Here is a 14,455-nt window from a genome sequence, read left to right on the forward strand (position 1 = left end):
TTATGGGGGTGGTCTGGTCAAAGAACAAAGCATAGAAAATGCAGAATTCAATGCCTCATTAAAACAGAAACATGTACAGCATACATTTACACATGAATAATGATGGCAGAGCGCACAGTCATGTCTTTTATCATGTGGTTAATGAGACAGCGTTCATACAGCAAACAGTGACGTATTATGAATCTTTTTCCCTACATCCCTAGATATGGAAAAGATTGTCCGGCACTAAAACTATTCTTGAAAATGAATACAGTATAAGGCTATGTTCACACAACATATATTTTCGTAAAACCATGGCCTTTGTACAACGGCCATGATTATTACTAAAATATACATTACATAGCCGTCTATGGGATCCCGGCCGGAGTGTATACACTTAGGGCCACATGTATCATCCGGCGAACGGATGATTTTCGGCGGAAAGTGACGATTTGCGTATTTTTTTATTCGAAAATGGCCGATTTGCGAATAAAATATTCGCAAATCGGCACTTTCCGCCGAGTACGCCAGGGGGGCGGAAAGGGGGCGTGTAGTGGGCGGAACGGAGGGTGCGGACTCAGAGTCCGCGCGATTTACCATCCGTTCCGCCCAAATGTACGCCGAAAACCTACTCCAGTCCTCAGCTGGCGTAGGTTTTCGGCGGTGCGCACGGGATTTATGTAGAGGCAGTCCGCCTCTACATAAATCTCCGTAGCGCCGGAGCTGCGGGGGCATTTATAAGTCCGGCGTAAAAAATGCCGGACTTAATAAATGCCCCCCATAGTATACGCTCCAGCCGGGATCTCTCGCGGTGCCGCAAAGAACCGACATGTCAGTTTTCTGCGGACGCTATTCAGTGAATAGCGGCTGTAGAAAACCCTGTCAGTGCACACTATTGAGCGAGTGGCTGCGGCCGCACGCTCAATAGCGTGCAGTGGAGCGTTCTGATGCAGGCGCGCATGGATGCGCCCGCATCAGACCTCTGCAGCAGGAAAGATCATCCGGTCGGTACTGCAGTATTGGCCGGGATGATCATTTCAGAGACCGGCCGTTCCGTGACCCCTGCTGTATCCCCAACACCCCTTAGCACCCCTGATCTAGTGGAAAGAAGGCTCCACCATCATGACAGATTGTGATTCTTTACTGTAAGAGCAGTTAGACTATGGAGCTCTCTTCCATACGATGTTGTGATGGCTGACTCGTGGAACAACTTTAGAAGGGTCCTGAACGCCTCTCTCTCAAGAAAACATACTATTACAAGTTAGGGAACTATGTAAGTTGTTGAGAAACTAAATAGTCTTCCGCCCATGGGCATGAAAGAACTGCAGAGCAGAATGACCGGGCAGAGAGGTAACTGTATGATAAATGTGTTGGTTGACGTGGCAATGAGACGAATACAGAACAATAGTTGCCCATGTGATGGTGCCTGATGCTGTCCGTGAATGACGTGGAGAGAGGACGTTCTAATATATAACCCTGCTTACATTTGCATCTTCTTTACTCCAGCTGTAAGATAAAGATGTTGCTGTCCTGGATCTTTCTTCTCTCCTTGGTCAGTCTTGGATGCGCCTTCCATTTACCGAGTAGGAGGGAGAGTCTTTTCAAGCTGGAGGATTCCTACAGAGTCGGGGGCAAAATCTTCTTGGAGGAAGAAGAAGAGCATGCCAATAAGTACCTGATGGAAATAAAGAGGGAAGAAATGGATGAGGCCATACGCACCGACATCTTCCCTCCCAGCATGCACTTCTTCAAGGCTCAGAAGTACATCAGGAAGAGCAAAGTGTTTAGTATTCTGCGAGAGATGCCCAAAGGTGAGTGGTGACCGATACGACTGTATGCCACCTATTACACGATACTGGGGCCTTGAACTAAAGATGCCGAGATCTATAATTTACTTCTAGTAAAAATAAATCTCAATTCTTCACGTACTTATCAGCTACCGTATGTCCTGCAGGAAGTGATGTATTCTTTCCAGTCTAGAGAGCAGGAGAGGATTTCTATGGGGATTTGCTATTGCTCTGGACAGTTCCTGACATGGACAGAGGTGGCAGCAGAGAGCACTGTGTCAGACTGGAGAGAATACACTACTTCCTGCAGGACATACAGCAGCTGATAAGTTTTCTGAGCACTCGTTTCCTGGGTGTCGGAGAATGGTGAGAAGCAGTGACCTGGGCACTGTGAGACATTAGGCAGATGAGCATCCCACATTTTATTTTTTAAAGGGGTACTCCAGTGGGGGGGGGGGACACTTTTTGACTGGGACCGGGGAGGAGGTGGCCGAGAAAAAAGAAGTCCACACACCTCCCCGGTTCCAGCAGCGGGTCCCGCCTCTCGGCGCTCCGGTGCCCGGCCGCTTCCGGGTGTCTGACACGGGCCTGAGACATGACGTCTCAGGTTCGCTCAGCCACTCAGTGAAGGAGGCGGGATCTGAGCGGACTTGAAACGGATCCCGCCTCCTTCACTGAGTGGCTGAGCGTCACGTCTCGGGCCCGCGTCCGACACCCGGAAGCGGCCGGGAACCAGGCACCGGAGCGCCACAATGCGGGACCCGCCGCTGGAACCGGGGAGGTGAGTGGACGTCTTTTTCCTCGGTCACCTCCTCCCCAGTCCCAGTAAAAAGTGCCCCCCCACTTGAGTACCCCTTTAACATTACACTGGATACAGAATTTATATATAAAGGTGACTGTTTTCATATTATGACCCACAGGGGGCGCTCTGCATATACACGAGTCGGCATTTGTGAATGCAGAGTGGCTGGTGAAGAACGCCTCCTATCAACCGGACTGCTACATCTGCTTCTTAAGCACGGGGGGAGTCAGATATAAGTTCTCCAAGCCGGCCCCGGTGGGGAACCTGCCATCCGGCTGCTCTGAGTGGCTCCTTCTTGAGACTTACAGAAAAAGCCTGGTGAACGTCACTGAGTTCGATAGAAGGTCAGTGAGGGGATAAGAGAGTGTAGTAACTAAACAGCATATTCCTTTGCTTGTGTCCCTAAGTGTAATGTCTCTTCTAATGCAAGATAATATACATCAAGGGAGGCTCAGTACTGTCCACACTGCACACAGATATATAACGGTGCCTGAACCAGGGCTTGAGCAGCACTGCAGTTCCTGACACTGGCAGCAGAGGGGTCATGTATGTAGTAAGGCATGACTAACAGGCCACTGTAAATATATTGAATAAGGAGATAAAATGTAGGTAATAAAAATACAGAGTAAACATATCTTGATGCGTGAATCCACATATAAGCCGGGTCGGGTTCCCAGACATGGAATGAAGTCATAACAAACAAACCTAAGGTCACACAGTCAGAAGTGAGGGGGGGCCGTCACGTCAGGATGTAGGACGAACGGCTCTGTGCTCCTCCCCCTGGCTTCCTGGTGTCGCCGCTCCCTCACCTGGCTCATGCGCTGACGATCTGGCTAGTCTGTCCGCCCGAGGCCCCCGGGATGTCCTCGCTGCTGCCTGAATGGTGTAGTTGAACTGCCAGCTCCGGAATATGGCCACAAAACGGGGGAGCAGTCTGTTTCGAGCCGGACTGGACCATCGCAGCCTGTGGAGGCTAAGCAGGTACCAAAGACTCTGGGGTCTAGCAGATGCTGAAGCGGGCAAATGGAACGGCCGGCCTTGGCGGGTCACGTGACATCTCTTCTTAAGCCCCCGTGACGCCGATGCATGTCGGCTAGCCCTGGACGAAACCCGACTGCTTGGACACTGTGCTCTTGCCGTGCTGTTTCATCTGCTGTGGTCAGGATTCAACGGGGAGGTATACTGCTCTGGGAGGAGCGAACCACTGGAGGTGACTGGACTAGAGACTGGTGCAGCAGTAAGCATAATTGCTATCTTATGATTTGTGCAGGAACGCACTGTTACTGAAGCTTTGCATAAGGCATATTATATCTTTTGTTTGCCGGGCAGTTAACCCCTCTTTTGTCTGTTCATAGGATCTGTGGTGGATTTTGTAGGCTGGGATAAAGGGGGAAGAAAGGGAAAAAAAAAAATGTCCGGAAAAGGGACAACGAAAAAATCTAAGAGCAACCCCCCACCACAAATGGATAAGTTCCTCAAATCCCCAGGTGGGACAGGAAAAATGAACAGCACCCCCTCTGCCTCTCCTGCTTCCGTAAGAGTTGAACCTGCTGGGTCAAGATTTGCAGTGTTGCATGAGGAGGGAGATCAGTCTCTGGTGCTGGGCAGTCAGGACTCTGCTCCTAATATTACACTGGATACTATTTTCTCTGAGTTGAAAACTTGTAATAAGTCCCTCTCTGACTTAACGCTCACGGTGGGAGCATTATCAGCTGATATTAGCTTTATCAGAGGAGACATGAATAAGATGAGAGAGAAAGTTTCACACTTTGAAAAATCCATTCCTACAATAGAGAGTGAGGTGGGGGAGCTGAAGAGCAAAATGGATGATTTTAACTATCAGCTGTCCAGCACCAGGGAGAAATTGACTGAACTGGAGGATCGTTCCAGACGAGCAAATGTCAGGATCCTTGGCCTCCCTGAGGGGGTGGAAGCTGGTGATCCAATCAAATTTTGCTCTGCGTGGTTACTGGACACGTTCGGCCAGGAGTCATTCTCCTCTCTGTTTGCGCTGGAGAGAGCGCATCGGGTCCAAACCTCTTCCTCCAGGCAGCCCCCCTAGGACGATGCTCATTAAAACCCTGTGTTTAGGGGACAGAGACACTATCCTTAAACTTGCCAGACAGAAAGTGATCATGTATAATGGAGGAAAAATTGTGTTCTTTTCTTATTTGTCAAGGGCGACTCAGGCGAAGCGGATGTCATTTAGAGCCATCAAAAAGAGACTACATCAGGCGGAGATATCATTCTCCCTAATTTTTCCGGCAAAACTGAGAGTGACGTATAAGGACACAGTACATTTTTTTGCCAGGTCGCAGGACGCTTTCTCTTGGTTGGAGAGCGAGGGCTTATGACTGCTTAATACTTATCCTGTGTTATTTTGTAGGGGCGGCGGTTCTGGGGGGCTAAGGGGGCGGGAAAGAGCGGTATGACGGGTAGTATAGAGCTCTCCTTGCTCTTTCGAGTTTGGGGGGGCATGGGGGGGTGCGGGGGTGGGGGATTGGGGGGGAGGGAAGCGGGGAGAGAGAGGTTAGGAATTGATCTTTTTTGTTTTTGTTTTTGTTTTTTTTTCTTTGGTCTTTCTCTTTTGGGTTTGGTTGCTTTTTCTGCGTTTTTTATCTTGTCATGGGGGATGTCCTTAAGTTTTTCTTTTGGAATGTGAGGGGTCTGGGGGATCGGGTAAAGAGGCGGGCTGTGTTTGATGTGGTTCAAAAGCACTTGCCAGGCCTGGTAGGCTTTGTGGAGACTCACTGTACGTTGGACTCGTTGGATAGGTTGAGATGCAGATGGGCGAGCCACTCATACCATTCTGTTTTTTCGAGCTATTCGGCAGGTGTCTCCCTCTTCATACACAGCAGAATTCCTTTTCAACTTATTGGTAAAAAAATAGATCCCAGAGGTAGATACATATTTATCCACGCTATAGTATTTAATACAGAAATGATCATAGCCTGCCTGTATATCCCTCCCCCATTCTCCTCGCATGTCCTAGTTGAGTTAGTTAAATTTGGTTTGGAAAGGGGTGATATTCCACTGATTATTTGTGGGGACTTTAATTGTGTCTTAGACCCTGTACAGGATAGAAGGGGGAAGCTTCAGTCCAATTCCTCGGCCAGGTCTCCCCTGGGGAAATTTATGTCTGAAAGTGGCTGGAGGGATGTTTGGCGGTGTTTACGGGGGGAGGAACAGGTGTTTTCATGCTTTAGTTCCTCCCACCTGGCAGCATCACGAATTGATCTTGCGCTATGTAACGAGTCAATGTTGGGGTGGGTGTCTAGAATAGCGTATGAGGCCCGGTCCATCTCCGATCACTCCCCTCTTCTTGTTTCTATCAGGGGTCCTTGGAATAAGAGCTCTTTGAATAGGTCCCCCAGAATTAATCCTTATTGGCTAACTATTATTGATAGGAAGGACATGATCGGAGATGAGATCAAGCACTTCTGGGAAATTAATAGGGGCTTGTCGCATTTTTTTTATTTTTGTGTGGGACTCCTTGAAAGCGTACCTTAGGGGATTACTACATAGAGAGATTAATTACAAGAGGAGAGTATTCCGTGAGAAAGAGCTTGGTTTAAAGAAAATGGTGGATGACGCAGAAAACGAGTTTGCCCACAATTCCTCTCAAGCAAATGGGCAGGTAGTAAGGGACGCCCAGAAGGAGTACTCTGCCTTCCTTCTTAGTAAGGCACAGCATAATATTTTTTTTAAAGGTAGGAAACACTTCCTGGAATCTGGAAGACCGGGCAAGTATTTAGCATCTATAATTAAGGAGCACGAGAATAGGAAACCCATAATGGCCTCAATCAATGGGGATAGGGGGGTCGCTAACGATCCGGGGGTTATTAAACAGGTTGTTTATGATTTTTTTGCAGAATTATATAGGAGAGAGGTGGTTTGCTCCGAGACAGAAATTGATGATTTTTTGGGTCCCCTCCCTTTCCCTAAACTGGATCCCTTATTAAAGGGGGAACTTAATGCCCCAATCACGGTAGATGACCTTAAATTGGCATTGGACAGCTTTAATGGTCAATCCTCGCCAGGTACTGATGGTCTCCCTTTTGATATCTATAGGGAATTTGCTGATCTACTTCTTCCTTACTTAACAGAGATATGTAATGAATCCTTGGAAAATGGTGCCCTTCCGCCCTCAATGAGGGAGGCTTCTATAGTGCTAATTGAGAAAAAACATAAGGATCCACTAAAAATTGAATCCTATCGCCCTATCTCGCTCATAAACTGTGACTGTAAGATATTGGCGAAGGTTCTGGCTATTAGGCTGGGGAGGATTGCCCCTAAGCAGATAGGTATCGAGCAGACCGGCTTTGTGCCAGGTAGGGTCATTCACGATAATATAGCCAGGACCTTCGCGAATTTACAAATTGAAGACGGGGCCCCCCGCTCCATCCTGTCGCTTGACGCAATGAAGGCATTTGACAGGGTGGAGTGGGGGTTCCTATGGCGGGTACTTGGGGCCTTTGATTTGGGTGAGAATTTCGTGAAATGGATTAAATTACTCTACGCTTGGCCTGTAGCCAAAGTTTCAGTAAACGCAGAGTTTACAGAATGGTTTACATTAGAGAGGGGTACAAGGCAGGGGTGCCCTCTGTCCCCCTTGTTGTTCGCTTTTTTTTTTAGAACCATTGGCCATACTACTTAGGAATTCACCCGGGGTGGAGGGGTTCGGAGTAAAAGGCCTTAATGAAAAATTTCTCTTATATGCGGATGACGTCATCCTTTTTTTGAGGGGGGCGGAGGGCACTCTTCATAATGTGTTTGAAATTATCTCTAAGTTTGGGAGGTACTCAGGGTTACAAATCAATTGGGGGAAGTCCTCACTAATGCCGTTAGGGGGGAAATCCCATATACAGACATCTCTGGTCCACGTTCTCGGACCAGAGGAGTCCCTGGATTATTTGGGGATTAAGATTGGCCCTACTATAGATAAGTTTATCCCTTTGAACCTGAACCCCTTGATGGCCAAGATCAATAGTAAGATTGATTTTTGGTCAAAAATGCCCATTTCCATGGCCGATCGGATAGCAATTGTGAAGATGACTCTTCTCCCCCAGATTTTGTACGTACTATACTCTTCCCCTGTTTGGATACCTGAACGTTGGTTTGGGAGGTTATCCCGGGGAATAAATTCTTTCATTTGGGGTAAGAGAAGACCAAGAATAAGGTACCATGTCTGGACACGGTCTGGGGGAGAGGGGGGCATGTCTCTCCCCGATTTTCAGCTCTATTTTCTGGCAATAGGCGCCCAGCTCTTGAAGAAGTGGAGAGTCTCCCCTGTGATTCAATATATTATGGGGCAGGTCAGGTGGGGATATGAGGATGTTTTTGTTGGGTTGGAGGCTGGGTTTGGGGGTATTAAAACTTTATCACAGGCAGAGTTATATTTAAAAACCTGGAAGTCTTTAAAACGCATATGTAGAATTAAGGGGTGTTTGACTTTCTCTCCCCTTTGGGGTAATGTTTATTTAACAGAATTTTTAAAATCACAGGATTTTCAATTTTGGTTAGTTAAGGGGGTAAAATATATGTCACAGATAGTGAGAGACGGGGAGCTGTTGCCCATCTCTGAGTTTCAGGAGGGTTATGCTTTAACTAAGTCACAGGGGCTTTGGTATTTTCAACTCTGTCACGCTTTTAAAGCAACAGACTTAAGTGTAAATTGGGGAGTGGAGTCGCACTGTTTGGTAGATTTTATTAGGGACCAACCACTAGATATTTAGCCAAAATTTATAAAATGCTAGTTAAAGAAAAAGGGGATTTTGTTTTGGATAGTGTAAGGGAGAAATGGGCACTTAGGATTGGCATTATCTCGGATGATGCTTGGAGGCATGCGGCTAGTAATATTCAACACGTTTCGAGTTATCCCGCACATAGGTTGATTCAATATATGATTTTATACAGGTTATATTTGTCCCCACTTGGCCTGTTCAACAGAAACTGCAGGGGAGACTCCACTTGTCCTAAATGTCAGAGTGAAGAAGCAGACTTTTTTTTACTTATTGTGGGAATGATAACAAGAGTAGGATATGCTTAATTGGAGAGTATTTATTCAGGTGACACCTTCACCAATATATACAAATATTTACAGATAAGATCATTAATCAAAAATTACGCACACTGTCGTGCCGTTCTTTCCCTATGTCGGGATATGTCTAGTACAGTCCGGTGCTTGTAATAGTCCATTAATTATAACCAAAATTAGCAAGCAAACGGTTTTAAACAAACAAATCTACACCGTGATGGTCACGCCAAGACAATAACTCTATCCCGTTTCGATATGAGTATGGCAGTCAATCACACCAATCACTGTCATGTAATGTTAATCCAAATAGTCACTTATTTGTGCCTCGCCCAACGCGTTTCAGTCACCAGTAAACGTGACCTCATCAGGGGCGCAGAGGCTATTACTAGATTGTGACAATGTAATACAGTTAGGTATAATACATAGTACACAACCTTCTTTTTTTGCCAGAGGACGGGGGAGGGGAAGATATGGCCCACCCACACGTCAGCAACCATTCAGGGAGAAAAAACAACAAAGACGGTAGAACAGGGTGTACTTCAGGTCATTAACCTCTCCAATATCCCAATCACAGAACAACAGCAATCAGTCCTATCAAAAGGACTGTCATTTGTCCCAACCACACATTTTGACTCATTTACTTGGACCAAGGACCTTCATTTATTCACGAGGAAATTAAAATGGCACAAGATTTTTAGGACCAAGGACAAAAAGGACTGCCAGGAATTGGGCATCAACCTGGAGGATTTGCCAGGGGTAAGAGACCTGACAGCGCTCTTGGATAGTAACATCATGGACAGGGGCACCGGCCCTTTTACAGACTGCAGACTAAAAAGTACCAAATTTCCACCTGTGGGGGACATCTCCTGCATTGAAGTGTTCTTGGATTTAGTCACGAGGGACATTCAACACATCACTCCCAGCCCCCAACGTCATAACCTGTCCAAAGAAGAACAACTGGCCCTAAGAGATTTACAAAAACATCCGCAAATAATAATAAAAGCAGCGGACAAGGGAGGAAATATAGTGATCATGGACAGAAATAAGTACATACAGATGTGCCGCAGACTTTTGGACGACAGGGAGACTTATGAGATACTACCGTCTAATCCGACAGATATCTATAGGAGAGAACTTAAAAACCTACTGATGGCAGCTAAAGACAGTGACCTCATAGATGACAACGAATTTGGATTTCTATACCCTAGGACACCCACAACTTCAACCTTTTACGCACTCCTGAAAATACACAAGGGCACCACACCCCTAAAAGGTAGACCTATAGTGTCAGGAATAGGGAGTATATCACACAATTTGGGTATTTATGTGGATAAAGTCCTACGGGATTTTGTAATGACTTTGCCCTCCTACACGAGGGATACTATGGATCTCTTGCAAAACTTAGAGCATCTCATTATCGAACCGGAGGTTATGCTGACCAGTATTGATGTAGAGTCACTTTATTCTTCGATTCCACACGAATGGGGACTAAAAGCCGTAGAGTACTACCTCTCCACAAGGGGCACACATTGCCAGGCACACAATCATTTTGTGCTGGATCTACTCAAATTCATTTTAACCAGAAATTTTTTTCTTTTTGATGGCAGATACTTCCACCAGCTCAGGGGGACCGCGATGGGGAGCCCTTGTGCCCCCATGTACGCTAATCTCCTCCTGGGCTGGTGGGAGGCCACCATAGCCCTAAGTGACGAACGCGAACATTTTGGTAGCTGGGTACTCACCTGGTCTAGATTTATAGACGATATTTTCATTTTATGGTCAGGTTTGAAAACAGACTTTGACAACTTCATGACCTCTCTAAACAAGAATCATATTAGCCTAGCCTTCACATATGAAACCCAAAATGACTCGATCACATTCTTAGATGTCAGGATCTCAAAAACACAACGGGGGTACCTTGAAACAACTATATACAGAAAAGACACGGCCACAAACAGTCTCCTCAGGTGGGAGAGCTATCACCCGACCCCATTAAAACGAGGCATACCTAAGGGCCAATATCTCCGCCTGAGGAGAAACTGTTCAAATGAAACCGATTTCTTTGCTCAAGCCAGAGACCTTAGACACAGATTCAGAGCGAGAGGCTATCCAGATTACACACTGAGAACAGCTTTCCAGATAGCTAAAAATAAAGAAAGGGGGGATCTCCTTATTCCTAAACAGAAACCGGACAATAAGGAACCTATCCGTATTATAGGTACATTTGATGCTGAAGCCCAACAAGTGAGGGACATTATACATAAACATTGGGGAGTGCTCACTCTTGACCCGGAAATCAAGGAGGTCATAGGTGACCACCCTAAAATTACATACAGGAAAGGACGGAGTATAGGGGACACGGTCATGATGAGTCACCTGACAGCCCCTATGACACCATACACATGGTTGGACACCATACCACTACCCATTGGTTGTCATAGATGTGGACACTGTAAGGCCTGCTCCTTTGTGATGAAAACAAGGACCTTCTCTAGTTCCATGACAGGGGAGACCTATCAAATTAAAAGCTTCATGAATTGTAGCACAATGATGGTTATTTACCTGGCCATTTGCACTTGTTCTATGCAATATGTAGGAAAGACATTAAGACCATGGCGTAGAAGAATTTTAGAGCACATTGGTGACATAAGGAACAAAAGGGACACTCCAATAGCCACACATGTAGTTAAATGTCACGGAGGGTATCCTACGTGCATTAGCTTTATAGCAATTGACAGCCTTAAACCATCTCCTAGAGGGGGGGATATGGACAGACTACTGTTACAACGTGAAACAAGATGGACATATACACTCCAGACCTTAGCACCGAAAGGGCTTAACGAGCTGTTAAACTTTGCTTGCTTTATATAACAATCATCCCTCCCCCCTTGTGTTCTCCCTGCTTTTCTCCTCCTACTCTACAATACCTACCGTCCTTTCCACCCCTTCCCCCCCCCCCCCGACTGCCCCCTTTCTCCTGCATACCCTAGACATACAGCCCCCCCCCATCCAGGTACTACCAGCTGAACGTAGGTAGTCAGGGAAGGGCCCAGTGGACCCTCTACAAGACAGTGGAGCTGGTTTCCTTATTAGTCTATTAGGGTATTTCAGGGGGCACTAGCTTAGGTTCCAGAGTGGGACCGCCCTTTTTAGGGCGGCCACCCCACCTAGGCTATAGGGATCATAGAGTAGGGCATATCAGGGAATTGTAGACCCCAATGCCTTATTTATCAATCCCTACATGCTAACTCACTCCCTTTATCCTTAATCCATTTAGGGGGGGTTAGGGACCCTAACATCATTACCATACTTCATGTACAATTGCACAGGATTACACTATTCCTGTGTTCTGCTTTCATCTCGGGCACGTGAGAGCGCAGTTGACCAGGCGCATCACTACTCTGTTTACCAACAGAGAGTGAACACTCCCCGAAGGGCGTGCACGGGGAGTGTCGGCAGCTTGGCGCGCTCCCAAACGGCCCGATGACGTCAGACGCGCCGTGACCGCGCGGCCTCTTAACCACATTATACGGCCGCGAGCGCTCCCGTCTATCTGCCACTGCAGGACCGCGGGAGGACAAGTCTCTACTGACACAGGACAGCTACGTAAGTTCCCTACTTGTTCTGCACTACAGTATGCAACACTATTAACTGTATGAGGGTATTTACCACTATACAACACTTTTCCTCTGTGGGCAGAAATTCCAAGGAACACGGGGCACTCACTCAGAAACATAAAGCATAGAGGGATAACCGTGAGTATAATTACACTTCTTCTATAACATGGTGGTATCGACATATCCATATTGATAGCAACATATGTATTCTCTACAGGGTCTATTGTAGCCACTGCTACCGAGGACCATCCCTCCCACTGCTTCTAACTACGGTATAGTGAGTAGCCACATCGCTGTGCTTGTTATTACCTACAGTCCTCTAACTATATGTGTACTATGTATTATACCTAACTGTATTACATTGTCACAATCTAGTAATAGCCTCACGGTGTAGATTTGTTTGTTTAAAACCGTTTGCTTGCTAATTTTGGTTATAATTAATGGACTATTACAAGCACCGGACTGTACTAGACATATCCCGACATAGAGAAAGAACGGCACGACAGTGTGCGTAATTTTGATTAATGATCTTATCTGTAAATATTTGTATATATTGGTGAAGGTGTCACCTGAATAAATACTCTCCAATTAAGCATATCCTACTCTTGTTATTGTTGTTTATATTGCTGGGATTAATTGAACTATTTGGTACATGGTGTTACTTAACACACTTATCCATATATGTTATTGTGGGAATGCCCAGTAGTCCGAGATTTCTGGGAATCAATTAAGAACTATGTGGAGAGGAGGAAAAATTTGGAGTTGGGGGATGATGTATGTAAAGTTCTGCTGTCGGGGTTCGGACATGATGGAAGGAGTGGTACTCTATTGAATAAACTTACAGCACTGGCTAAGGTATTAATAGCGAGGAAGTGGTTTAACACACGAGCCCCGGTGTTAGAGGAAAGGATCGAGCTAACAGAAAGAATATGTAATTCTGAGGAATATAGAGCAAAATTCACTTCCCCCAGGGCTTGTAAAAATCATTGCAATATCTGGGAAAGATGGAAAACAGTGTAAACTTATCACTTCTCTTGTATTGGTTTTGCCATTTATTTTTATTATTTTTTTTTTTTCTCTCTTTATTTCTTTCTCTCGCCTTCTCGCTCCTCGTCTCTCTTGGTGGGGGGGGGGGGGGGTTGGAATGAATGTGTTGGTTTAATTATTATCTTTTGCTGTAATTGTTGTTGGGGCAGTACCTGTAAGGAAATAAGAACCATTTGGTACTTTTTTTTGTATATATGTAGATGTTATAATAAAAGAAAAGTTAAAAAAAAAAAAAAAAAAAGGTCACACAGTCAGCCGCTGAGGATACATAAGGGTAATGACTGATAAGAGTACGTACGTACTAATGGAGTATAGTGTGAATAGCAGAAATGCCACAGCAAAATGTGGAAAGATGAAAAACATAGATATTCATCACATCCCGACATGTTTTGGGGATGGTGAAAGATAGATAACAAAAGCAAGAGGCATTACAATAATGCCGTCCTGTATGGAGAAGTCTCCTCATCTCAGATCAGCACATAGTGACCACACCAACATCTGAACGCACCTGCCAGAGAAAAGGGTCTAAAACACCTAATAAATGTGGTGCAAACAGTTAGTGGTGCGAATTATATCAGAATACTGCACATTTCCATGTTGCATGTTTAGATCAATATTATATAATGAAAAAAATTGTACAAAACAATGAGTAAGTGCAATGGCTAGGGGGTTGGCCAAACCTTCCGCCACCTACGTTACTATAGGGTATCTGGGCACCTGATGAAGAGACGGGTATATACCTCAAAACACGTCAGGATCCTGATTCACAATGTTAGAGGATTTGTTATGATTTTGGATCACAGTATATATTGGCTGCTTTACTTACATCTTTAGTATCAGGTTTAGTTTGACTCATTCAGGTTATCTCTTTACATTATCCATTTTATACAAGTATTAGCATTTTTTTCTTTTATTCTTTAGTATCTTTTATAGACATAGAGATACATTTTTTAAAGCCTGCACAAACATGCAAATTCAACTTTTTGCACAGGGACTCCCAGTGCATAAAAACTGTGCCATTTTTTCAAGTTTTCACATTCTGCAACACATGGGAGGTGAGGGGGGCGATTTTTGCACCCCGATTATGCCAAAAACAGGCAAAAAAATTTTCAGCCTGTTGCAGAGCAGCATACACTGGATGTTTAAAGAGGTGTGCGCCTTTGCAGGAAACCAGCAACTTACAAAT

General features: G+C 45.5%; 1 protein-coding gene and 1 long non-coding RNA gene across 8 annotated transcripts in view; one reads left to right on the forward strand and one right to left on the reverse strand.

The window, feature by feature from the left end:
* LOC138787652 (uncharacterized) overlaps positions 1-14,455 on the reverse strand; it is a 20,908-nt gene continuing 6,453 nt past the window's right edge. Inside the window, exon 4 of the long non-coding RNA XR_011362421.1 lies at positions 1-1,654. This is a non-coding gene — a long non-coding RNA (uncharacterized lncRNA). The remainder of the gene's footprint in view (positions 1,655-14,455) is intronic.
* Positions 2,830-14,455, forward strand: part of LOC138787549 (adenosine deaminase 2-like) — a 16,787-nt gene continuing 5,161 nt past the window's right edge. The window contains exons 1-3 of one of the 7 annotated variants that reach the window (XM_069964932.1): positions 11,935-12,211; positions 12,305-12,360; positions 12,440-12,499. Coding sequence is in view for 1 of the 7 variants with exons in the window: in XM_069964900.1 (XP_069821001.1) it covers positions 3,479-3,549 (71 nt within the window). In the remaining 6 variants the exon portion in view is untranslated. Of the gene's footprint in view, positions 2,913-3,362; positions 3,806-3,923; positions 4,103-11,934; positions 12,361-12,439; positions 12,500-14,455 lie in introns of those variants that run through there. The other 6 variants (XM_069964914.1, XM_069964920.1, XM_069964926.1 and 3 more) reach the window with 6 other exon arrangements.

This window comes from Dendropsophus ebraccatus, chromosome 1 (assembly GCF_027789765.1).
Source record: "Dendropsophus ebraccatus isolate aDenEbr1 chromosome 1, aDenEbr1.pat, whole genome shotgun sequence".
In the NCBI taxonomy this organism is placed as follows: domain Eukaryota; kingdom Metazoa; phylum Chordata; class Amphibia; order Anura; family Hylidae; genus Dendropsophus; species Dendropsophus ebraccatus.